The 26,872-nt window shown below is 31.5% G+C and overlaps 1 protein-coding gene across 1 annotated transcript; it reads left to right on the top strand.

The window, feature by feature from the left end:
- Positions 1 to 26,872, top strand: LOC129230671 (uncharacterized). Its single transcript, XM_054865086.1, has 3 exons — positions 1 to 179; positions 20,397 to 20,555; positions 23,049 to 26,872. The coding sequence occupies exons 1-3, from the start codon at positions 119 to 121 to the stop codon at positions 23,282 to 23,284; spliced, it is 456 nt and encodes a 151-aa protein (XP_054721061.1). The 5' UTR covers positions 1 to 118; the 3' UTR covers positions 23,285 to 26,872.

Raw genomic sequence — 26,872 nt, 5'->3', positions numbered from 1 at the left:
ACACATGACGCAACTTAAAAAGGATCGTCCACATGAGCGTTTTCTACCCAAACCATCGCTATGGTAACATGTACGCAAGCATTTTCTTTGTGAATATTCTAGTCATACTGTAGTCAGCATGAGGATTATAGTGCTAATAGTGCTCTGTACGCTGTACTTGCTGTACCTGCTTGACACAGGTAAGTCATAAAAAATTCGAACGAAGTTTGAGGTAACTTTTTTACCTATTAGTCTGTTCTAGCGGCTTTCTTTAATGGCGGCCGCCATAACCGTTCAGAATCGACAGGTGTGTTTTTGTGTTTACGGTGTTTGTAATTTCTGTTTACATCGTAGAGCCCAAATTTCGGGTTATACTTTTTAAACGTTTTTCGCAGATGAGTTTTTAAATTACGTTTTTAAGACATGATCTTAAGTTGTTTTTAAATCGGTTTGTTTAACTCTGGGCGTGGCAAAAGTTTGTTTACAAATTAATGTGACCAATAGTCAGGGTTAATTTAATTTTTTAAATTAGTTAATGAAAATCGTTTAGCATTAATGAAGAATAGAGCTAGACAAGCCATGCATATAACGAAAAATTATCTTTTTACCCCAGAAAAAACATTGGTTGTGCTGTAGAAAAAAGTACTATAAAAGTTAATCCTTCGAATTTAACATAATTAAAATTTGCCGGTGGTGCAAGAGTTAGTTGCACCCAATCGGATGCCAGAACAAAAAGTCTCAGGAGGTCACCGTGACCTCCCACAAAACTCTTTATTCGTCATATTTTGCCTGACTGTTTGGGCGAATTCGGAGCCAGTATTGTTATACTACAATTTCTTTTCTTTTTTTTTTTTTTGAAATTCATAATATCTTTTCTCGTCAGAAGGGTAGATGCGCGTACTTTATCATTCGGAAAAATTTTAATTTCATTCTATAAATTGAGAATTATCCCTTCGGAGAATTTGAAGTTTGGGTCGCCTCTGCTCCCAAATTTATATAACCATTCAGTATTATTTGCATTTTAACTTATGAATCACTTTTATGATAATTTAAGAAAAAATTAGCTTTTGCTACATGGGGTTGTCTACAAAAAAGTGTCATGCTCTGGGGGGGGGGGGGGGTCGTGAAATTGTGACAGTTTGTGACAAGGAGGAGGGAGGGGGTATCAAAAGGTGTGACATCACGCATTTTCCACAAAAATATGTTGATGAAAAATAGTGTGACGTGTTACAAAGGGGGAAGGAGGAGGTAAGGTGAAGTGTGTCATTTTGTTACAATGAGGGAGGGAGGGAGGTGGTCAAAAATGCTGAAAAAAGGTGTGTCATCATTTGTGGACAGCCCCTATATGGATATGAAATTTTATGGAAAATGAAAGAGCAAAATGACATTAAAATGATACTTTGCCAATTAATCAATACTTTCATTAAATTATGTTCATGTTATCATTGGTTATTGCTAATATGTTTTGATAGAAAATAGCAATACATGCAGGGAGCCCCGAATTTACATTTTTAAGGGGTCGAAAATTTACCGACTGAAACGCCGAATTTTATCGAATGGTAAATTACGGGTATGCACAGTGCACACACCTGCACAAAATGAGAACAGACATTGGGAATCATTGTGAAAAATTTAAAAAAAAAAAAAAAGCATTACGAAGACATTTTCAGGAGGTCACCGTGACCTCCCATCGGGACACCCTTGATTATGTGATGGAACGAATTATCATTTGAATAGTTCAAAGTGCATTTTTTAATTGAAGTTATAAAAAAAAATATAAGAGAAGAAAAGTTTATCTTTGTAAAGAAATAATTCATAACAAATAAATATGATAAAAGTAGAAATTGTACAAAAATATTAGTAACATTTGTTTCAGGTATTTCAAATAAACCCTTTTTAATGCATAAAGTTGAGCATCAAAATGTATTTTTGCATGTATTTGTTTTTTTTTTATTCTTGTATTCTGAAGTTTACAACTTTATGCACTGATGAAGGTGTTCTTTGTTATCCCAGAAATACGTGTCTGCAATATTTTTGCTATTAGGATTTTATTTCATTAATTTATATTCATTAGTTGTTTCTTGTTGAATTCGTGAAATGTTACGTAATATGACGTAATTTCCAATGCTACGCACTGAGGTGTACGGTTTTCTTTTCTTTTTTATGTATTACTAGTAAGTTTTTGGTAAAGATATCCAGCGAAAATTTAATGGTTAATATTATTACTTTGTTTTCATAAAAAAAATACGGGTATCTCAATGCAAAAAAAGGGTTCTACGTTTAAGCTACCCGCATCGATACTTTAAAAACTAAACGTTAAATTTGATAATCAGCTTTAAAAATACAAGAATTAATACAGCAAATTCTCCCTCTTCCCTCTACGTCATTTTCATGAGTGAGCTGGACGTCGAATTTGGATCAAAAAACTTATGAGTGCAATTGAACTGTCATTTTTTATGCTAGTCTGTGCGTTTATGAGTCACTGATTTATTTTTACACTGCTGATACTAATAATTTTTTTTAATGCTTTATTCATTCTAACTTAAAAATCTTTGTTTTTCAAAGTTAATCTCACAGTGATTGATTTATCTACTTAACTCATGGACACGTGAATGGTAATGAATATTTTAAGTAGTGTTATTCAGTAGTAATGTTACAAGTAGTTAAGTAGTTTCTTCGAGTAGTGTCAAGAGAAAAAATCTTAGGAAGCATTTCAAAAGTTGTAAAGCTTCAAACCTTCCAGTTTTTTTCCCCGCCATTTATTTCCGTTAAGTAAGGATCAAGAGGAGAGGGGAAAAAAAAAAAAAAAAAAACAAAAATTGGTCGTCAGCGGCGAGAAGCTAAGGCCGTATCTAAAAACAAAAATCCGGAAAGGTTGGAGGAGGGGGGGGGGGGGTGCTTATTTCATGTATTTAACACAGAAGCAGGGTCCATCCTGGAGTGTCGGCCTCCCGCGTGCAAAGACTTAATGTACCACCCCTCAAGAGAATTTGCATTTTTTTCGTCTCATAATGGTCCTTATCCATCTTCCTTCAAATTTCCGTAAAATTCTGATTTAAAATTTAAAAAAAAAAAAAAAAAACGGGCGAAGGATGAAGTTATAAAAAATAAGAAAAGTTGAATAGTGAGAAACTCCTTGTGTACTATTTATTGCTTTGAAAATAGTAATAAGATGCAAAAATATGCAAGTTTTAAAAAAGCATTTCAGTTTTCTTTAACATCAGAGGAAGGACGAAGGCAGAAGGATCGGGAGAGGTCCATCAGAAAACTTTCGACGAATGAAAAAATTTGAATAAATCTTTGGTTGTTTTAGGAAAAAAGCGTCGTTTAGGTTCAAGGTCCTTCAGCGGAGAAACTTACAAAAATGACGTCAAAAATTGCAAGTTTAGGAACTTTTCGACGTTTTAGCTAAAATCAATGTTGGGGTCTCTCTTAAAAACCTTGAGCTCATGAAAATCTTTCAAAATTGAAGTTAAATTTAAGCTATATCTGATGACCATAACTTAGGAAGGGTCATGGCACTTCCCGAAAATTTTCCGAAACTGAAGCTAGAAAGACACAATTTAGGGTTATCTTTGTTGATTTTAAAAGAAAGGAAAAGTTTTGATACTCCGCCTGGAAATGTTACAACCTTCAACTCTAAAAAAGAAAACCATTACAGACTTGTCTTTGGTGACAATATGGGAGGGTGGGTGATACGGTCGTCTCCTATCGAAATTTTTCGAACTTGAAGTCGAAAGACTAAAGCCCTCGATCCAGGGCTTTAGAAAAGACTTTTTTTACAAAAAAGTTGGTCAAGTCCCACTAATACCATCTATTGTCCTAAAACTAAATGAGAGTTTCTTCTACTATTTGCACTCCAAATTTTTGATTTTGGAACTTAACCTTTATGCTTTAAGCTGCTTCATACATGAAAAGGAAAAAAAAAATAATAATAATTTCTTTCTTTCAGATATAATCGGAATATAGCTGAGAATCGTTCTCTGAAAATGGGCCGATTTTAATCCCAGCATCCTTTAAAGAATATATATATATATATATATATATATATATTTTTCATGTTTATTTTGTAATTTTTATTATTTACTGTACATAAGATTTACTTACATGATTTAACACTTTTTTGCTACGTTCAGTTTGAGTTTTGAGGTATATTGTAAAATCTCACATCCGTGGCTTGTCCCCACCCATAAGTTTTATCATATTTGTCTTGCAATGCGGAATAAATTAAAAGCTAAAAGTTTTCAAATGTGAATTATTTGTTACGTGGATGTTGGCAAAAATAAATAAATAAATGAAAATAAATAAATAAATAAAAAACATTACAATAAATAAATAAGATACTTTATACAAATATATTTTTATTTTGATAATGTTTTTGTCCCAGATGAAATCCTCAACTCCATTATCATAAGGTTTTATTTTAAGAATTAATTTATAAAGGGCAGTACTAGTTGATGAGTTTTAGAACTAAGTAAATTACGCCAGTTTGTACATTACCAAAGTAAATAAAATAATTTATTCGTTCTACTTTAAGATTTTACACATACACAAATTAACTTTTACATGATGTAAAAGTTACATTAACATCAGTTCATATATTTCCGAAATATGCACTATTTATTAAAATATTCTCACCTCCATTACTCTTATCCCCGTTACCTTTATTATTCACGTAAGTGAGACAGATAATTGAAGCTGAGACTAAATTGACTATCATTGTATCTATTTAAAATTTATCATTTTTTTTTATACAGGCTCGTCTTATAGAGAGTTCAGGGAAGATCAAAAGCCTTCCCCAGCTTGGGGGGGGGGGGGGGAATACATAAAAGTGGGGTAATTTCTGCTGTTTTCTGATAAAATGTGCATTTATTATGCTCGTAATTTTCAGAAAGCTTAAAAGTTCGAGAATCCGCAAATAAACAATAACTAATAGGAATGTGTCGTTCACGAACAAACGGGTCCGAATGACCAAAACCTTAAAATGAACGGTACAGTACGATCTTCTAAAAAATGAACGGTCGTTCTTTTGAACAATGATACTTACTTTATAGTTCTCTCTCACTTATTTAAGTTTTTTAATTTATGTTTTTAATGTGTTTTGATATAACTTTAATTTTGATCACAAACAAAATATGTTTTTAGTTTCTTTTCATTTTGTGATAAATACTTGGAAGCAAGATATTTCTATTTAGAAATATAGCACTATGTCACGCAATTTAATTTTTTTAACATTAAAAATGTTTTATAGGACAGTCGTCAGTGAGTTTTTCAAAGAAATTTTTCTAACTTCTCATCAACTAAATTATCTCTTTTTATTAAATAAGATTTAACTACCTAATTCCGTACATTGTTGGAATCAAACCTGTGATCTTTAGAATGAAAAACAGATATCAAGTCTTACCTAGCCCTCACTTGGTCATTGAGAAATATCTTTAAATTGAGCTACAATTGCTTTATACACATCAACCTATATAAACTATTTTTTTGGTTTAGTTTTGTTGGCCTATTTTCTTACTCTTTGATAATTTTACTTGCTTTTCCTCAGAAAGACTATTGCTGATCAAATAAAACATTTTTAACATACGTGAGCTACTCCCACACGGATATCACTTGCATTTCATTGAATGGGTTAAAAAAAATGAACGAACTTCTGATAAATGGATCATTAAAAAGAATGACATGCTCATCTGTAGTAACTAATAATCATAATTTTGTAAACTTCGCCCATTCTGGATTATAAAATCCAAAAGCTTTCGTAAAGGACACATGTTTATGCAAAATACATGAAAATATGAATATGTTGACAAGCAAATTATTTTTCAATAGAGTAATCGAAACCAGTTCACCTATTGATACATCTAAATATGTTTGATGTATATTTTGCATCAAGTTTTATTATTTCCTATTGCTAAACAAGAAGTTCCGTCTAGAACTAAACGAGCCTATACTTTCCCATATACCCATACTACTTTCTAGTACCTTATCAATATTCTCAAAAATAGCTAAAATCGCAAATTGTTTCAAACATATTTTTTAAATATTTTAAGCTAATTTCTAGGAATAAAGTATTCCTCACTCATCTAAAAATTAGATGCGTAAAAAGCAAATTAATAAATAAATGAACAAATAAAATAGCCTCACCTTTTAAACAAAGCAGCTAATATACTTTTTTCTATTAAAAAAAATTCTTTAACAACTTTCAAAACGAAAAAATAATAATTAAAATTAATAAACTCATTAAAATAAATACAGTGACTCCCAAAAGTGTTCGTACACCTACGACTTTCAATGAAATAGGCCCTTATCCATTGGTTAGAATTGATATTTCGGAATAGGTATTTTATTATAAGATCTATGATCTATTTTTAACAACACTACATAAAAATTTTTAATAAAACATTAAAACTTAATTTTTTTAAAAATAAAAAACCACAAAGTGCCGGAAATTTTATCTCACAAAAGTCTTCGTACACTTTGAAAAAATGTCAAAAAATTAGTAAATAATCTAACTTTTTACTAAGTTATTATTTAGTAGAATATCATGCAGTAACGACAACAGCTTTTAAACGTCTGGGAATAGATTTCATTGTTTTTTCTTTCTTTTTTTGTGCAATTTCTGAGTAAGTGTTCAGCCGCACTACGAGTCTTACTGTTTTTAGTTCGCTTTTCGTTTCAATGGTGTATTTTCGTAATCTAGCCACCAGATATCTCCAAATATGTTCCATTAAGTTTAAATCTGGCGATTGAGGAGATATTTGTAAGCTTAAGGACAAATTTTGAGGCACCAAACGCGAATGCGTGCTTCTTATCGCTATCTTGACGAAAAAACAAAGTTGTTTCCGATTACCACATTTCGGGCTAATAGTTTAAAATTGTTCTTTAAAATATTTAAATGAACAGTATAATTCATTATTTCACCAAAAAATTCCAAATTTCCAAGTCCTGATGCTGAAATGCATCCTCACACAAGAACACCTTCACCGTCCTGATTAACTGATCCAACTAAGTTCTTAAGATTATATTCCTCATTTTTTTTTCTTCCATTTATAATCATACAACAATTTAACCCAAAATGCTGAATTTATTTTCATCTATAAGTAAGACGTTGTTCCAAAACGTTTTGAACTTATTTATCACTGATTTTACGACGGAAAGGGTAAGCTTACTGTTTTCCGCACGAACAAGAAAACTTCAGCGGGAAGAGATCCCATTTAATCCATCTAATCAGAAACCTTGGCGAACAATTTTAGGTAAAAATTAAACGTAAAGTGTTTCATTCAATTCTGCAGAAACGTTTTCAGTTCTGAAATGTGTATTTTTCATGCTTTTTTTTAACTGTAAACCTCCAATCACGCTTTGTTAACTTTGCCAGTTGACCTTTTCTTACCTTGTTTTCGATCCGATTCTTGTCTTAAAAGCATTTTAGCAAGCACTTCACTATAGAATGGTATAAATTAACCAATTTAGAGACGTTTCAAACCAATTTACGGCTACTGAGGGGAAAAAATCAAATTTCGAATCGTGTTTGTTGTTTTCTACGCATACCTGCCATTTAAAAATAATAAGCAGAATATTAGGGAATAAATATAGAAAAAATTAAAGGTAAATGACTTTATAGTATCATTACAATGCAAAAATAATAAAAAAACCTCATATAATAATTTTAATTATGAATTTATTCGAAAATATTTCAGTGTACGATGACTTTTGTGGCGTTTCTTTTCTCTGTCTCTTCGTTTTTCGACAAATTTCAAAAATAAAATCTGGCAATATTTTGAAAAAAACTACTGGGTTTTATTCAGAATGGCATAGGAATGGTGTGAAAAAAACATGTACTTCATATTCGAATTCAGTTTTGTGTTATTTTGGTTTTACTACAAAATTTCAAGGTGAACGAACACTTTTGGGAGCCACTGTACATCATATCAAAAAAAAAAAAAAAAAAAAAATCGTCTCCTTTTTTTTCCCTGTTGCAAAAGTTATTTTTTAAATGAATTAATGCACTTACCAAAATAAATAAAAACAATAAAATGTCGACTTAAAGAAATAATTTTCACTGTCAAAAAAAAAAAAAAAAAAAAAAAAATCGTCTGCACATATCTTTATGTAAACATAAATGACTTCGAGTTTATCCGCCGAAAACTGAATACCTTAGTTAAAACGTTAGCGTAAAAATAAAAACAAGTCATAGTAACAATAATTATTTCACAATTAAAACCATAGCTGCGGAGTCGGAGTCGGAGTCAATCTCATTTTGAGATAAAGGTCTTGGAGATATCCAAGAATCGGAGTCAGTCATTTATCCTCCGTGTATAAACTTTTACCAAAGCTACGGAGTCGAAGTCGGGAAGTCAGAGTCCGACTAATTGTCGGGCACAGGAGTCGGAGTCTGATGCCCCTAAATTCTCGGAGTCGGAGTCTGGAGTTTGTCGTCAAGAACTATTTCCAACAAAATTTTCTTGAAGTAAATCCGTCTTCAAGTACGGAATCTGCATTGACATTCAGTTTCCCCGTAGGCGCTAATGTTAAGGGATTTGAACTGTTCAAAATTGAACGGAAAATTGATCAAATCAAAAAGATATTTTATATACAAGTTTTTCATCAAATGCTTTTTCCTACAAAGTTTGAAGCAAATTCGCCTTACAGTTCGGAATTGCTTGAATTTCCCCGTTGCGCTAATGTTAAGTTTTTTTTGAACTGTTCAAAATTGAACAAAAAATAGTTCAAAGCAAAAAATTAAATATAGGAATGAGGTGTCCTCGCCGAGATCTTTCGAACAAAAAAAAATTTGTTCGAATGGGACTACTCACTCAAAAGTTATTAGGGGGCAGGGGACAGACAGACCGACAGACATTTTTCCCCATCTCAATACCCTACTTTCCAGTTTTTGATTTTTCGATATTTATTTAATTTTTTTACTTTTTTTTTGTTTTTTTTTTTTTTTTTTGTAATATTTTCAAGATGCATTAAGCCTTCTTTCATGCTTTTTTCGTCTTTCTCTGACTTTTACTGGGAAAGTAGGCTAAAAAGTGAAGTATTCTTAAGAGTCAATTTTAGTATTTCAACGTTTATTATTTGGTTTACATTTATGTATGCAGGTAGTGATTGCAATACCCCTATAACGGTATACCGAATACCGGTATTTCGAGCAATTTAGCAATTTCGTAATACCTGTATTCACTGAAGTAAAGTACCGGTATTTTCGGTATTAGCTGAAAATAATAAATAGTGTCAATTAAAGAATTTTCAGTTTAACTTATTAAATACCTACTTGTAGTTTAAATAGATGTTTCTTTTTCCATGATACAGAACTAAAACTAATCTATTGATACAAAAATTTGGCTTCAAAAGCACGAACTGGTAGAATATTATAAAAGCGGAAAGGTTGCGAAATGATATTGTCATTACTAAATGATGAGATGAATCGCATTTTCGATTACTCTTTTGTGTACCATGTTTTTTTTTTTAATTATTATTTTTTAAATCCATTACCCTGATCACTCGCTTTCCCTTTTGTAAAAGTTAATTTCGAGTGTAATTTTGAAAGCATTTGTCCTGTGAACAATTTATTCCAACAAGCAAGCCAATTGCAGTAATATTTTATGATTTTTTTTTCAAATAAATAAATAAATAAATAAAATAAACCATTTGTCTCAACTACTAAATGTTGACAAAACCCTTCTCGTTACCATAATAACAAATGGCCTATAAACCTATAATAACAAATGGCATTTTGTTGTCACTAGTATTGGTTTATTTTCCTACCTCGCAATTAGGCTTTATATTTGGTAAGATAATATTTAGAAATTATATAGTGCCTTGAAAATATGCGTAGAGGTGAAGCATAATCCATTGTAACATATTTTTAGATATCTACATAATATTAATTAAAAAGAATTTTGAAAAGAATGAGAAAACGAATAAGATAAACCAAACAAGATCAAATTTAGTCAAAGTAATCGTAAATTTCAAACCAAAGGGCTAATAAAAAGCAAACACAAACCTCCCCTGCTCAAGAGAAAATGATGTTTCTTTTGTAAAAGTCGTCTCTCAGAAAGAAGTTACAACTAGCTATTTATTCAAAAAATATAATAACAATAATATTCACATCACAAAAGAAACACGCACACACAAAAGGATTTATCCAAAAATAACGAGCATAAGACCGAATTATATGAAGATGAAGGACTTCTAGACAATTAAAGGAGGTGTATCGCGCATTGTTAACTGTACCACAGACCAGCTTGAAATCAGGAAGAGTATTTTCAACTGTAGGAAAGTTGAGTACTAAAATGAATTCTTGGCTTACAGATAATTCAATAGAAGCATTATGTTTTTTACTATCATTGTTTTTTTATTATGACATTTGTCCCTTCATTTTATATTTGTACACAACACGTTTTCATAAATAATACAATTTTGGTACAAAATTATGAAATGTGGCAACGAAACGATGTGATTTCAAGCTTTTGTTTTTGAGAAATTTCAAATACCGGTATTAATATCGGTATTCCGGTATCACGTTTTAAAAATACCGAATACCGGTATTGAATTTTTGGTCCGGTATTGCAATTCCTATATGCAGGTATAGTTTTCTTGACTCTCCATTCCAATACTAAGGACTTGCCTCCGCTACCAAAAAATTTTTCAAATATTTTTTAACTAAAGAATTAAAATGAAACTAACAGGACCACAGCTTTCCTGGTGTTTAATAACTGATTATATACCCAGAAAAAAATTTAGCTGATGAAATTAGTATCTATATTTAATAACTCCAGTAGATAGCGTTCATTGTTGACCACTTTTTCGTTTTTTTCATTCTCTTAAAGTTAGTCTTACCAGTAAAACAGTAAAGTTACCAGATCGAATTTGGCCTTGTCAAAATAAAGCATTCCCTGCATGCCAAACATTGTCAGGAAATATCAAATTATCATGCTATGGTGCGAGTTTCATGGTTGTTGCATCCGCCTTACTCGATCAGTGAATTGGCTATTATATACGAGGGTCGATCCAGAAATAAGGTTCTCATCAACTTTACAAATAGACAAAATTTTTTATTCTCATGGAAATTTTACATCGTTGGTAAGATGAAACGTTCCTCTATTTTGCTACATGATCGCCATCTTTTTCTATACATTTTTGCGGTCAGCGCTCCAATTTCTGTATCCCTATATCATAGAACTCCGCCGCCAAACCGTTGAGAAAACGTTTAACCTCTTCTTTGACTTCATCGTCACTACGGAAGCGTTGGCCATTCAAGTGTTCCTTTAACTTGGGGAACAAGCGATAATCACTAGGTGCGAGATCCGGGACTATAAGATGAGTGGGGCATGACAGTCCACCCTAAGTCTGTCAAATGTTCCTTGGTTTCGTTCGTCGTCGCGAAGCAGCGTTTAAACCGGCTGTCAGTCGTCTTCGCCGGCGGTTCTGGATATCTCGCTTGAGTTTTCTTAGTGTTGCACAATAACTGTCCGAGTTGATTGTTGGAGAAGTTAAAGGAACATTTGAATGGCTAGCCCATCCGTAGTGACAATGAAGTCAAAGGAGAGATAAAACGTTTCCTCAACGGTTTTGCAGCGGAGTTCTATGATATAGGGATACAGAAATTGGAGCGCCGTCTGCAAAAATGTGTAGAAAAAGATGGCGATTATGTAGAAACAAAGAGGAAAGTTTCATCTTTTCAACGATGTAAATTTTTATGAGAATAAAAATTTTTGTCTATAACTTCGATTTAACTATACCCGATGTAACGATTTCCTCAATTTAATGATACATTTTACTGGTCCGGATTTGACTGCATTGAATGTCTATCCATCTCGGTTTAACGATGTCCTTGATTAAACAATAACTTTTTCCAGTCCCTTGACAATCGTTAAATCGAGGCTATACTATTTGTAAAATTGATGAGAACATTATTTCTGGATCGACCATCGTATATGAGGATTCTTCAGAGGTGCAGGAAAGTATTTAAAAGTTTGTAAAAAGCCTAAAAGCTAGAAAAAATGAATTTAAGAAGTGTAACTTGTATCGCGGGCATTGGTGCGCGTACACTAGGGTTGTTCAAAAATACACGTAAAAAAAGTTTCTCCTAGATAACAGGACACCTCTGACTTGTGGTCTGTGACTTGTGTCCTCTGACTTGTGTCTCTGTGTGACTTGTGGTTAGTAATGTACTGAAAGAGGGTGCTCAACACCCTCCTCTAAACTTCATACGTATGGGGAGGGAAGTTAAAAAATATACTTTGAACTGAAAAAACAATGCTACATATCATAATATACATATTGTAATATAGCCATATACATAGCAATAAAATAATTATTTACAGAAAAACAGCTGAGGAAATTAAACGTTTCCGAATTTGTGGCATTTTCTATACTATGGGTAATGTTAAATGAAGGAGTCATTGAGCCCCCTCTTAAAATTTGAGTAAGGAGCTAAAACTTTTACGGCATAATACCATTAGTAAGTCTAAAGAAAATAGGGGGTTTCCTGGACTCTAGATGAAAAGTTTTTTTGAACAACCCTGACGTACACATTTACTTTCTTTCCTTATCAAAAATTATGTTTAGTGAAATTTAAACTGAATTAATCACTCTTGTAATCAATTTTTTAACACTCAATCAGCATTCCTTTGCAATCCGAATCTTCCTTTACGATCTCCATAATATAATTGTAAACCTCTTTCCGTATTCGTAGTTTTAATAATGAAAATTTTGTATTCATCTCGTTTCATCTCACATAATAATGCCTCATGCGTTTTCTTTTTCCCAAGGTATTCATGGTATTGACCGTATGCAGGCGCGTGGTGTCGCACCCTTTCAAATGCTAAGGAGCATCCCCCAAAAACGAGAAACCCCGAAAATAAGACAAAAAATTCGCTAAAACTAAACCTCGTAAAAACTTTAATGGTGCAGCCTGCGTACGTAGTAAGGGAATGTGGGACAGAGTGAAATAATTAAGACAACTTACTTTTATCAAAATGAACAAATTGGAAATTCGTTATGAAAATTACGGCCCATAAGGGAAGAAGAATATATTTTACAATATGACTTTTGCATTGAAACATTATTTTTTTATTTTTGGCAGTAAACTTGTACCTCCAAAAAAAGGTAAAATGTTCACTTCTTTTTTTCATGGGGAAAAGTGAAAAATTTAATATTTTTCTAATGAAATATGTTCTATTAGTTTTTTAAGGTTATTTTTTCATCAAATAAATGAAGTAATAGAAGAATGAATGAATAAATGAAAAGGAAATGAAATAATAAACGAATAAATAAATGATTTAATAAAGTAGCGAATGAATAAGAAAATAAGAGAATGAATGGATAAATAGGGGGATTATTAAATGAATGAATGTAAATGAAAAATTTATACGTAAATGATTTGAGAAAAGATTGAATAAGTAAATGAAATGAACTATTTTACTTTGCTCCATCCACTTTGCCCCGCATGCCCTTGACTAACTATACAAAGCATTTAAAATACAAGTAAGCTTAATATTAATTTAAACAAACAAATACTTCATTGAATATTATTAGGTCTCAATTAGTATTTTAAATGTTGAAAACAAGAACTTAATCATTTTATAATAACGAAAATAATTTTTTACTTACAACAAATGTAAATACGAGTAGCAATTTTAAAAAGTTGCATGTATAATCGTATTTTATGATTTTCAGTAACAATTTTAAAAAGTTGCATGTATAATCGTATTTTATGATTTTCAGAGGTAATTTTTTCTTGATTGGAAAAGACTACATGTGTTACTACATAGTTAAAATGTTACTTGGTAGGTGGCGCTAAAAGCATAGTAAATATTTCACCACTTCCCTTAGCCACACATTCCCCTGCTACAGGTAGTTATCAAAATAATGAAAACACTGAGACAAGTGTGGTGTTAGGAATCGCTACTCTGCCCTAAATGTTCTGTTAATAAAGGTGTCTTCTGACTGTAAATACTCATACTGGTGAACTCTGATGGTGATTGAGTACTGTGTTCACTTTTGCTGCTATTGTTCGTTTTTTAAACATTACAATCCGCTTCAATACCCGTCGGTTTATTTCATTGAGCTTCTTTTTCCATCTACTATTTTGCTTTGCCGGACTTGTCGTACCGTAATGTGCGTATGCTGTCATGACTTTAGATTCTGTACGTCTAGAAACGCCATAAAGTTGAGATGTTTCCGTTACACTTGCTCCAGCTAGACGTGCTCCAACAATTTGGCCTCTTTTACAATTTAAGAGGTCCGACATTTCACGTGCTTGAAAAAAATTCAAGACTTCCAGAACTTCAATTGAGCCACCATATACTACCTGAATATGCACATTGCTACTTATAAAAAAAACCAGACATCAGTTTTATTATTTATTACTTACGAAGTACAGTCAAAAATGTCACTTTCATTCACAGGTGTTTCCATTATTTTGATAATTTCCTGTAGATAACTCCTGCTGCATGTTTGAATAACGGAACTTTATAAGTGAATTAACGGAAGTTAAATGAATAATAATAAAAAAAGTATTGATTTTGATTTTTCTGCTATTTATATTTTTTTTCTCTTTTTCCCCTCTCATTTTAAAAAATCTCAAGGTCCTTGCTTTTTTTAAATTACTGCTGGAAATCATGTGAACTTCTGCGTAATAATCTATAGACCATACATAGTTCTTTTATGATATTATGTATTGCTGTATGAATATTATGCAGTTGTGCACGGACTATTATACTGATATGCGTCATGCAGCTAAGATACATAATGCTATTCGGAACTTTCTATGTAGTTCTTAGACAGTACTGTATGGGTTTCAATTTATTACATTATTTGCAACTTCCTGTATAGACTTCATGTGGTTATGTATATAGATGAATTTCTATTATACAAACGGTATTTTGGAAATTTCATTTATTCTTAGCTAAATATATTGTTCATTTTGATACATTGATAATGCTGAAAAATTTATGAAATGCAATTTTTTTTTTGTTATCTTTTAAATTATACATGTAAAGATATTTATATATTTTTATAACATTCTTAATCGCTTTACGTTTTCTGAAAATTTGCTATATTATGTACAGGTGTTGAAAATTTTAAACTGCTGTTTTCATTAATTTGACTGACTCCTTAGCATATTTCATTTTTAGTTTTAATTTTACACTCTTTTAAGCATCTGTTTGCCTTGTTTGGTACTTTTCTAGTACACATAAATTTTTACTGGTATGCAGCCAAAAGTTCTGGTTTGTCGATTTCTTGCAGTATAAAATAATAATAGGGGGCCTCGTCCTCTTCAATCGGCCCTGGCTCGATTCCGTAGAGGACGTATAAGCACGTAACTGCAGTCCTCGGCTGGAAATGACTGAGCTGGCGGTGTATTTCACGTGACGTTTAAAGTGTTTAAAGTTTTTACATGGGGGAAAGACTTTCTCTCCATGTTCCTGTTCCCTCTCTGCAAGTCCTTCTCATCTTCTTGCTTGTATTGGTGTCTCATGGAGGCACCTCTGTGATGAGCAGGATTTTATTTATGAGGATCTATAGCGCGTCGGGACCTTTTGAACCTGGTGTAGGCTTTTCTACATCAGGGGGATAGGCAACAATAACAACAATACGGGTCATTCTTCAAAAAGTGTAACTTTTCTGTCACACGCCTTTTACAGTAAAAACTTTAAGGAACAATTCATTTAACAATGATTTTTAATTTCATCAAAAATATATCTATTTAAACCTGCCAACATTTTTTGAACAATAATTTTTATTTTAATATATTTTTGGTTTACATCATGTGAATTCTCACCTCCGTGACATGTCACACACCTTGTGTGGCTGTTTATGTTGCTTAATAACTTGTTTAATTAAAAGTATATACTTATTTATTGATTATTCCTTTCATAAGTGCCTCAAATACTAATTGTTTAAGTATATTCATTTTTTTTTAATGTTGTGTTTTAGTTCGTTTTAGTAGGACAAAAAGATATGTCACAGAATGAATTCTCACCTCGGTTATCTAAACACAAAATGCAATTCCTCGTTAACACGTGGCAGTAATGACATCAAATTTTATTTTCCATGATACAAGGGAGCCCCCTTGTTTATTTTCATCCATAGTTCAAGTTGTGAGATTTTTGTCGAAAAACAAGAAGATAGATTTTGCTTTAAAAACTAAGTGTGGTTATTGTGACTTCTCACCTCCGTGAACTTGAACTTCAGAGATGTAAATTAATGTAAAGAAAGAGTGAACATGTTTTCATATGCTTATAACATGTGCAGATTGCAGCAACGAAGAAAAAAAGTTCCCTGAAAAATGTATCTATTAGGCCTATATTAATGGATAATTCCTCGCCTCCGTGAATCTCACCGCCGCACAGTGGAGTATTTGACTGAAAATCCTGGCCAAAAGTCCAAAATTAAAAATTTACCAGATTTTTATGAAAATTTATTCTATGATAGTTGACTAACTGGTGCATCGATCGGCACCTGTTTTGGAAACTTGAGTCACATACAATTGCTCATAGCCTCAGTGAAAGATGAGATTTCTATAAGAATTTTCGCTTTTTTATTACGTTTCAGCTTAATTATTACGTTTCAATGTAGATTTTTTTGTGGCTTTCTAAATGAATGGAATTGAACCAAACCAATTTTACGGTATAAAGAAATGTCAGGGCTTAGTGCTAATTATAAATCAAAGTAAATATTTTTATTTTCTTTTAGTGAAAAAAATAAAGAAAATTTGGTACGTGAGATTTTTAAAGGCTTTTCGCCTTAATTTATAACTAGAGAAAGCTTTTTAAATGGGTGTCGGGCTTGGTCGGGCTGTTTTGAAAGTTGCATCATATTTGGCAAAGTCTCTAGTGCTAATTTCAGCAAAAAAATCTTCCGCCTACAACTGCCCTTTTTTTAAATGATTTTTTTAAAAAAAAGTGCATAATCCGATCTTTTTGTGACAAGTCATGATTTTAAACTGAATTTACCTACAAAGATTTAATAAATTTGCAAAAAAGTTATCATAAGTACTACTGAATGAAAAGATCGACATATTTCAGCGCACAAACAACAATAAAATTTCAGACACGAGTTTCATGGTTATGAGAAACCGCTTCATCAATGTGTAAAGATGTAAGTAATGGAATGAGAATCATCCAATTAATTTCGAAAACGCTTGCCTTTATGCATCGCTAAAGAGATTCACTGAACCCCTAAAACATGTGTTTGCGTTCAGTTATGTTAATTTTCTCATGTACGTTAATGAGTTAATAAATTAAATTATTTTGTGATCTCGCTAAGAAAATTTGCTCGTCCTTAAAATTGAGATAGATTTTAGATAAAATAAATAAATATTTATATTTTTTCAGATCATTGCTGCAAATAATGTGCTGGGGGAGGGGGTCTTTCCCCATTATACGTAGCAAAAGGGGGGAAATACCCCTCCCCACACACACACTTGCTAGCGTTAGGAGACAATTGTAATTGTCTCCTAACGTTCCTACGCTAGCGAGCTATCCATATTTAAGACATTTTACCTACTCATTGTGAAAGTAAAGTTATATAAAATTTTAGTTCCAAATTTGTTCGTACAATTTTTAGCGGGACACATCACACGATGTAAAACTAAGGATCGACCCAAGGTACGAGTACAATATATACAATTCAAAAACAAAGAGCTTTTGAATATCCATTTTCGAGTGTTTTTACAGTTATAATATCCTAGTTCATTTATTTATTTTTTTTTTTTCAATAGAAAAAAGGTTCTTTGTAACCCCGAAACCCTTGTCTTTAATTCTTTTTGTGCATGATTAACTCAGGGTTTTAATAATTGAAACCAAACGAAAAAAATAAAATTGATTATTTTTTTGGTTTCAAATTAGTGTCTTGTACGGAATATTGGGATTTTTTTAACCGCTTTTTGCTCTTTTCCCCCCTTGAACAGTGCACTTAATTACATATCTTCAAAGGAAAACAGCAATTCGCATCGAACATGTTTACTTATCACTTGTCTAAGCATTATTGGCAATGAGCCAACCGTGGCATTCATTTCGGATCGAGTGAAAATTATTGAAAATTTTTATTTCAACTCATTGAAAAAAAAAATCATTATAAATCAGTGAAAGAACATAACTTCACCGTTTTCGCTGTAAATGAAGGTAAGGTGTTTATATTATTTCCTTAAAAAGTTTCAGAGCCATAACATTATTAGAATATTGGATGCAAGAATTTTAGTTTACATGGATTGAATAATTGAAAAAAGTCGAAAAAGTGACCTCCCTTTGTAAATTCTTAGAAATTCGGTTAATTACGTTAGAACTTCAAACAAACCATAATCTTGAAGAAAATTATTTTTCCTATCTAGTGATGCATTGGGTTTTTTTCTACGTTTACTAGGATCGTTTTTACGGTCGTAAACATGCAAAAGTCTAAACCGTGGATAAAATATTAAATATTTCATTTTCTAATTCAAATTTTAAAAATCGAGTTTCAAATTGTAACATTAGACATTTCAGACAACTTGTATACCAAGTTTCATGTCTATAAGTGGGATAGCTTCGCCGTACAGTACACAAACGCACACAAGGATGTCGCCTTCAGAAGGGTGAAAATTTCAAACTAGTTTTGGCCAGGATTTTCAGTCAAATACTCCACTGTGCGCCGAGACAGACCTTATCAATGTCATTATTTATGAGGTGAAGATAAATGATGGAGGAGAAATACATCAATAATAGGCATTCTACCAAAATTATAAATTGCCAGTATATCCTCAAATTTACTAAATACTATTTTTTAACAGACATTTGAAACTACTAATTAAGCCGTACTTTAATTAAGAGAGCTTAATATTATATTCCCACTAATCATTAAAATAGCCGATTGTTTGCACAATTAACAAAATTACTACTTTCATATTAAATTGGCCTTGGTTTTTAAACATTAAAAGTTTTTTATTTTTTTTTTATTTCTATGAACAAGGCATTTGTTTTTTTTTTTTAATTTATGAGTAAAATAATTGGAACTTAGCTGGGCTAGTGTTTATGGTTACTTCTAGTAGGTAACACTTTCATGTAAGAACGAAAACAAAAAAAGAAAAGAAAACAAAAGGTTTCGAAATTGAAAAATATTCGCGTTCAAAAGTTACGTCTTTTGGAGAATGACTCATACATTTTTGTTGCCTTAAAAAATAAGTTACATTTTTGATATTTAATGCATATATTTTTAAAATCTAAACTTAATAATCTTTTCAAAAACATCAGGGTTATTTTACGAGAAGTTATAGCGGAGGGAGACAAACTAACTTGTGGTTTGGCCATACAGATGGCTACTTGGTGCTTTGAAGACTAGAAACAGCGTCTTTTTGGATTTTGGATGACTGTCTTTGAGAGCAGGAAACTTTTTTGAAGTGTGTGAAACTTTTTTGAAGTGTGTTATACATATATTTTTTAATTTTAATAAAAGCATATTAAAAACTAGCTGCTATATCCGGCTTTGCTCATGTTTTAAAAAAAATGTAAATTCTAAGCGAAGAAAAAAAAAAGGTAAACCATCCAGAGCTAATTCCCACCTTTTGTAGGATGTCCTTTCTTCCATAAGCTCACTTATTTAGCATTGAAAAAGAGGTTCCTTGTAACACCGAAACACGTCTTTGCGGTAATATGCAATTTTGTGCGTTGTTATTTCTTCTAGCATTAAGGTATTTATTCAACTTCAAACGACTGTTGTTTAAGTAAGGAGAAATATTCGATTCATTTTTTCGTCCATTACTTTTCACGATGGTTTCATACGATTAAGAATAAGCTAAATTGTTTGAAAATTTAGTTTCCCTAACTTGAAAGTGCTTATGTACCTCTTTTTCTAGTTAATTTAGGCATTTCGAGCGGCGGAGGAAACTTCGAAGGGGATATTTCTCGCGGGTTTTCTAATAGTACCAAATTTGAAAAAAAAAAAAAAAAAAAAAAAAAAAAAAAAAAAAAAAACCGATTGTATCGCGTAGAAAGATCAATTCTAAAAAATATTTTGGTTTAAAGTAACAAAAGAAAAAAAAAAAACTAATTTGAATTTTGTGATGAAAGCTTTGGGATGCATTAATTCATGATCCAAAGTACCTGTAACCAATTTTCCATACCTTTAAACCTCTTTATCTTGCCTGGATGTGACCGACTAACACACCAACACAGATATATACTCACTGTTTAATTTATGTTGTGAGGTTTTTTTTTGGGACAAACTTAATGTACGCAGGGGAAGAACAAACAACGCAAACAACTATCACCTTTGTTCAATACCAATCATATCCTCCATTTAGCGAGGAAACCGTAAATTTGGAAAACTTTTGCTATAAAACAGTAACCCTTTGCTTTCTTGAACTCGATAAAAAGCTAAAAATTGCGCGACTGTACTTCAAGACTTTAAATCACTGTGTACATTTTCTTTTATAGTTGGAGCCATCAAATGTTGGGTGTGCCGATCCGATGCAGATCCGCGGTGCGTAGATCCTTTCGATAACACTACTATTCCCATCTTCGACTGTGATACGGCTAAATTGGAGCAGTTTCCAGGCTTGAAGGCCAGCATGTGCCGGAAAATCAGACAGAAAGGTGAGTTTGGCAGGAATCAATTTCTAAAGAACTTCTATTCCCCTATATGGACAAAATATGTATAACTACTGTAAAGCTAATACATTAGAAGAAAAAAAAAGATAAAATTCGGTCATATAAACATAAAAAAACCTCAAATTGACACTATTAACTTCAAAGACTGAAATTCATAAAAATAAAAAACTTGAACTCGTTTTTGACAAATAAAGATTTTCACATTCAAGTATTACAGTCAGATGATTACTCCGTTTTCCTAAAAGTTATAGTTTTACATAAATTTCAGTCTGCCATTTCAGGTTTTTTATTCATATTAAAAATCACACAAAAAGAACATTGATGAACCGTAATATTTTAAAAGTTAAACTATGATCCTTGAAGTAGTAATTAAAAGATAAAATACCTATGCAGTAATCAAATGTGCGCAGTTGCATTAAAGATATTCTTGAGAAATTGTAACATAAAAAAAAGAAACCTATTAATTTTAAAGGAGACAAAATAAAAATGAAAAGCACCTTCAAATCGATTCAGTTAAATGTCTCTAAGACATTTTATAAATCCATTTGGAATGTATTTTTAATTTTTCTTTTGTCTCCTTTAAAGTTGATAGTTTGTTAACTTTAAAAAAAAATCTATTTAAGACATTTTGAAATCAAATATGATTTTTAAAGTAATCATGCATAGTGACCGTGTCCAAGTGTTTAAGAAATACCCACCATAATTACTGTATCTAAGAGTTAAAAGTGAAATTATAAAATAATAACGTGCAAAAGTGGCTCCATAGTGGCAAAACTTTTGGCAACCTGCTTGTTTACTTTCGGTCTATCTTTTCTGTGAATACAGTACAAATTCAAACATCCATAAATCTAGGTTAGAGGATTGGAACTGAGAGTTACAGCTTAAGTGACCGTTCAACAATATAAGAGGAACACGGGGGGGGGGGGGGGTGAACTACAACGAAAAACATTGCCAAATTTAAATTTTGCATTTAGTAGACGATGTGAAACTCTTCCTAATTATTAAAAATATTTTTTCACAATTCACTTATTCACACGAAGATGGCAAAAATAGTTAAATGAAACAACTTTTTTTTAAAAGATTATCTCATTAAGAGCATAATTTAAAAAAAAAATCTTTCTCTCTCTCTCTCTCTCTCTCTCTTTTAAACAAAGCGGATATGCATGTGTTAAGTTGATAATTTAAATTGTTTTATTTTTATGCTCTGAGGAATACAAAACGAGTTAGATGCAGAAAATGCAATTTAATTATTATTTTTTTAGAATAGAACATACAAAAATTAAATTTTAACCGGGAAAGGTTTTGCAATTTACTATTTTTATCATTGTTGAAATGGGGCAAATTACCTTTTTATTAGAAGCAAAAACTTTTACCTTGCACAGAGCCAATAAAATTATAAAAGTAACGTAGTTAAAGCAAAAGTCAAAAGATTAAAAGAAAGAAAGAAAAAGAAAAAAAACTACTGCAATTTTTTTTTTCTTTTTTTGCAACTTTTGTGATTTTTCTTTGTAGCATCCATTTGCCAACTTAAAGCTTAATCTAATTTGATTTCGAGTTCATACGTAAGTGTAATCAACACTTTTAAGTTTTAATATATTTAAAATAATACACTAAATCATAACATGGTACAAAATGTGACAAAAACGTTAGAACAAACGTAAATGGTGACAAGCAACCCTTTCGAACTAAAGCCCTGACTACCCAGGAGCAGTATACAGAGCTTTAGCTCGCACATATCACAACTATATTTCTTTCTAGTTGCAAACATGATCACATAATTTGCATTTAAGTATAACCTCAACGTCGTTTTCATTCTCTGTTTTACTTTTGTAAGGTTTTAAAAAGAACAATGCTTATACCATATGGTAAGAACAAACATTTTAATAAATTTCGGTAGAGTATTTACATCATTATTTCTTAACACTTTTTTTTAAAAACCGTTGAAATGATGAATTTTTTAGAATTCCATGCTTTTAAACAGAATAAATTTCAGTTAAAATCTTTTGTTGAGGAAAGTGAAAGGTTTTCTTTTTATGAAATAAAAGAGAGATAGCAAATGTAACAAGGAAGGTCAAGTAGTCTTTCATCTATGTTTCTCAAAACTTCATGGTGCCATGCAAACAGGAGCGGTCTAGGTCCCCCCAGAGAGCGCCAACCTTGACTCCCAAAGTGCGCACAGATTCGAGGGCGAAAAAAAAGGAGGGGGGGGGGACGAAGGCGCGCAGGTTCGAGGAAGCAAATAAATAAATGATATATAAAAAGTAAATAATAAAAAAAATACAAAAACATATATATCTATAGATAGACAGATAGAGAAATAGAGTATAATGATGAAAAAACGCGTAGGCCGCACGTTCGTGGGCGCACCGGCCGGCAAGCCGATGGGTCGATGGAACAGCCCCTGCATGCATACTTGTTTGTAGATAGTACGTACTTTTATAAACAGTTAGGTATGTAATTCTTCTTTTTTTTTTTTAGTGCACGGAGATTGGCGATTCATCCGCACCTGTGCTTTCCTTGGCAGCCCAGGAGAAGGAACTGGCAATGAAAACTATTGCACAATGCGAACTGGTACCTACAATGTGTTTATGGAAACGTGCACTTGCAACAGTAAAGATGGCTGCAACGATGCAATGACTATTCGCTTGTCTTACGCAGCCATTTTACTCTGCAGCCTGTTATTGCTCAAGATAACGATTTTCCAATTTGGTTGAGATGAACTGAAGAATTATAGACTATAGTTTCAGAAAGGGAACATTATCATTCTAACCAAAGATCTTAGCAAGTGACTCCGACAGTTTCAATTTCATTTTTAGAATAAAGTGGCGAAACCAACTTTATTCTTGACATCATAAAATAAGTTAATGTTCTTATTAAGAGCCCTTATTTTAGGGTTGCTTTTTTGAATAGTACGTTAGAGTTATTTTTTATTTTTGGATTATATTGTTTTCATTGCAAACAAAATTTACAGCCAAGATTTTGAGGACGATTCTCGTACCAGTCGAACTTCTTTTGATGTCGATTTCGACCAGTTGCGTGGACGAATTAGCATCTGATTCACCAACCAGATGTCATGTTTGTCACGTGAGCGGTTTAAAAACGATGGCGAAGTTAAATTTGAGACGTATGAGAATCAAACCACTTATTTTATAAAAAAGACTGGCAAATTTTAAAGTTTCGTCATTTGGTTTGAAATGAAAACAAATGCCGATTTTTATTCTTGTTTTTTTCTCTATTTTTTTCTTCATTATTAATGCTTATTTTTAAGTGCTATTTTGGTTTGGTTTTAGAATTTAGAGGAAGGAGAGAGTTCGTTACATTGGTGGAGCTTAAAGCCATTTCTTAACATCCCCATGCTCGATACTAAATTATCCAGTGTGAAGCATCACGAGCATGTTGTCATATTCCTACGATGTTTTTTGCAGGATGGCTTCCTTTGTACGGAATTAAATAGTTTCATATTCAATAGTGAAGCACTATTTATACGTTTTTGAAGGGACTGTTTGAAAAAAGTGTATAAATAAAAGACGTATATTAGATGTATGTTAATGTGTATTAGACTCTGCAGGGAGAATTTAAAAAACGTGTAATTAACAAAAACGTATAAACGATGCTCCACGGTATTCTATATGATATGTTAAATGATTCAAATTTTATATTAAAGCGCATAAATAACAGGACGTTGTTTTTTGCACAGGATCTTTACTTATCTTCGCGCTATGCTTTGTTCCTGGTGAAATCAATCAAAATCTGCTATGCACAACGAAGGGCTTCTCTTCTTTCTCCACGTCTTAGAATTGTTGTTTTACTTTAGGATCAGTGTTATTTGGGGTTCAAGTTTAAATTAGGAAAAATATTTATTTCTTGCAAAGAACTCTGACAATTTTAATCTCATTCTTTCGTTAGTTGGTGTAGATTAAAAACCCTAGATATTGTCACACATTCTTCGTTTGGTGCTTTTGTATGGATGCTTACTTTTGGGCAGCTCATTTTGTGACAATAGATTTTGATATTTTCGTGTCATGTTTACGTTGTTTTGTATGCAGCGACTTAAAATGCTCTGTTGTATTTTAATTAGAGAAACATGCTCAAGCCTCTCATTCCAAGTGCCTTAAAACCTATAAACGTTCTTGTGTAAGATACACTTTTGTAAAAGTATGCACATCAATATTGAAATGAATCTCTTTTGGCATTAACAGATTTTTTTTTTCGTATGAATTTTTATCAATTATTATTTTAACTTGCTTAGCAGGTTAGGTTTACTTTACAATTGATTCATTTATCATTAGCACAAACCATTTTTGAATCTGTTCTTTCATAATTCCAACGGAAGACTATTTTAGCCTTATTGAAATTAAGGCTACAAAAATGTTATTTTTGATTTTAAGACCTGTTATAATATTTACCTACATTAATCTAGAATCTAAATTGTATTTTTTTTTGATAAATTTTAACTTGTGAAGTGAACCGCAACAGTTACAAAGCTTGGTTCTAAATTATTTTTAATATATTGGTCTCTTAATGCTCAAATGACTTCTGAAAATTTTTAGAAGAGCATTTTTGAAGTTTAGTTTTGTGTAAAAATACAGAACTGTTATTCAGCAGTTCTGAAATTATAGAATTTTCTACCTTAAAAACTCACACAGAAAAAAACTAAACTTGGTGATTATTTATTCTTGGTTAGTTAGTCATCTTCCAATTTTGCTTACCTCAATTTTGCAAATAATACCACTGAATCACATTTGTGCAGTAATCACCCAGTTGTAGTATCATTCAGATATAGCTTAAATAAATGGGTATTTGTTAAAATGTTTACAATAAAAAATATTTGAACTTTGTTATAATAAAATAGATTATTGAAATTTATTGACCTAATTTAAGAACGTATATTACTGTTGATGCCTTCTCATTAGGTTGTTTTCATTGATGAAACTCTTACAATATCGTTTATTGTTAATACTTTATTTAACTACGCATTTTATTAAAATCTAATGGATTCTATATTCTTGTATTTATGCATATTTTATTCAATATTCAAACATTGAGCTATTTTTTCCGTCCAAATAGTGTGATGCTATACATGTGATTTTACAAAGATCTGATTTTATAGCTGAACTTTAATTGCTCTCTCTCATTTAAAATTTTCCTAAGTTTTTAACATTAATTTCTTAAGTTTAGGAAAATGTATTCTTTAAGAATGAATTGCCATCATTTGTGCAACGTTTAATGAAATATTTATTTTGTGAGACAAGTTTTTCTTAATTGTGGAAATTTTTTTGCATTAATTCTTCATCACTGTATTTGTAACTTTTCCTTTTTTTTATGAAGATACTTTCATGAAGTACCATAGGTGTAATGTACAAAGTATCTTGTACAAAATTAAGAAAAGCGTCGAGAATTTTAAATTGCGATATTCACTTCTGTTATTGTTGGTGAGTGCAAGTTTTATTGATATCAGTATGAACTACTATTGCAACACTATTTGATAATATCTTTGTATGCTTGTTAAAATGCTAAATTGTTCTTTTGAATTATACTGTTATTTATACCGTCGTATGCTAAGAATCAAACTTTTTTTTATTTGTTTGGACTTTATTAAGTTCTGATTAGAATATGTAAAATGATGGATGTAGGGGCAATTTTTTTTACAACATTTAAATAAGCAAAGCATTCCATGCTCAATTTTAAATTTAGCACACAACATATCTCTATTTCGTATATATTTTTTAATGGTTTTCTAAATAAATCATATGCATGTGTCATTTAATTTATTGTGCTTTAACGTGTCTCATAAACTTATCAACTTTTTTGAAAGCAGTGGCTAAATAGAAATCATGTCATCGCTATTCAGTGAAAAAATGGCAGACGAAACACAAAAAGCAACTATGCAACTTTTAAATTATTATTCAATGTTAAGGTATAAAAACAATTTCACAGGATATTTATTCATTATGCATTAGAATTTTTTACCTTAGTTCACACATATATTTCTGCTGAAAAGGTCGTTTTCATTCAGTAATTATGAGAAACACCTTCCCTGAAAAACAATATTTTAGAAAAAAAGACTACCCAACAAATTTTGTTACATAATTATATTTGAATACTTCTCAATGTGAAACTAAGTTTTGGGCAGCGTAACATTTTGAACAATTTTTATGGTTTTTAGTTGATATATTCACTCTCATTTGCAGCTTTAAAATTCAATAATTGTGTACATTTTTGAAGAAAAATTGTTTACATGGAAGTTTTTGTACTTGTAGTTACATTTTTACACTATGATAAATAAAATCATTTGAATTTTA

The sequence above is a fragment of the Uloborus diversus genome, chromosome 9 (assembly GCF_026930045.1).
Source record: "Uloborus diversus isolate 005 chromosome 9, Udiv.v.3.1, whole genome shotgun sequence".
NCBI classification, from domain to species: Eukaryota; Metazoa; Arthropoda; class Arachnida; order Araneae; family Uloboridae; genus Uloborus; species Uloborus diversus.
The sequence above is the reverse complement of the archived record's forward strand: the minus strand, read 5'-3'. Positions and strand labels throughout refer to the sequence as shown.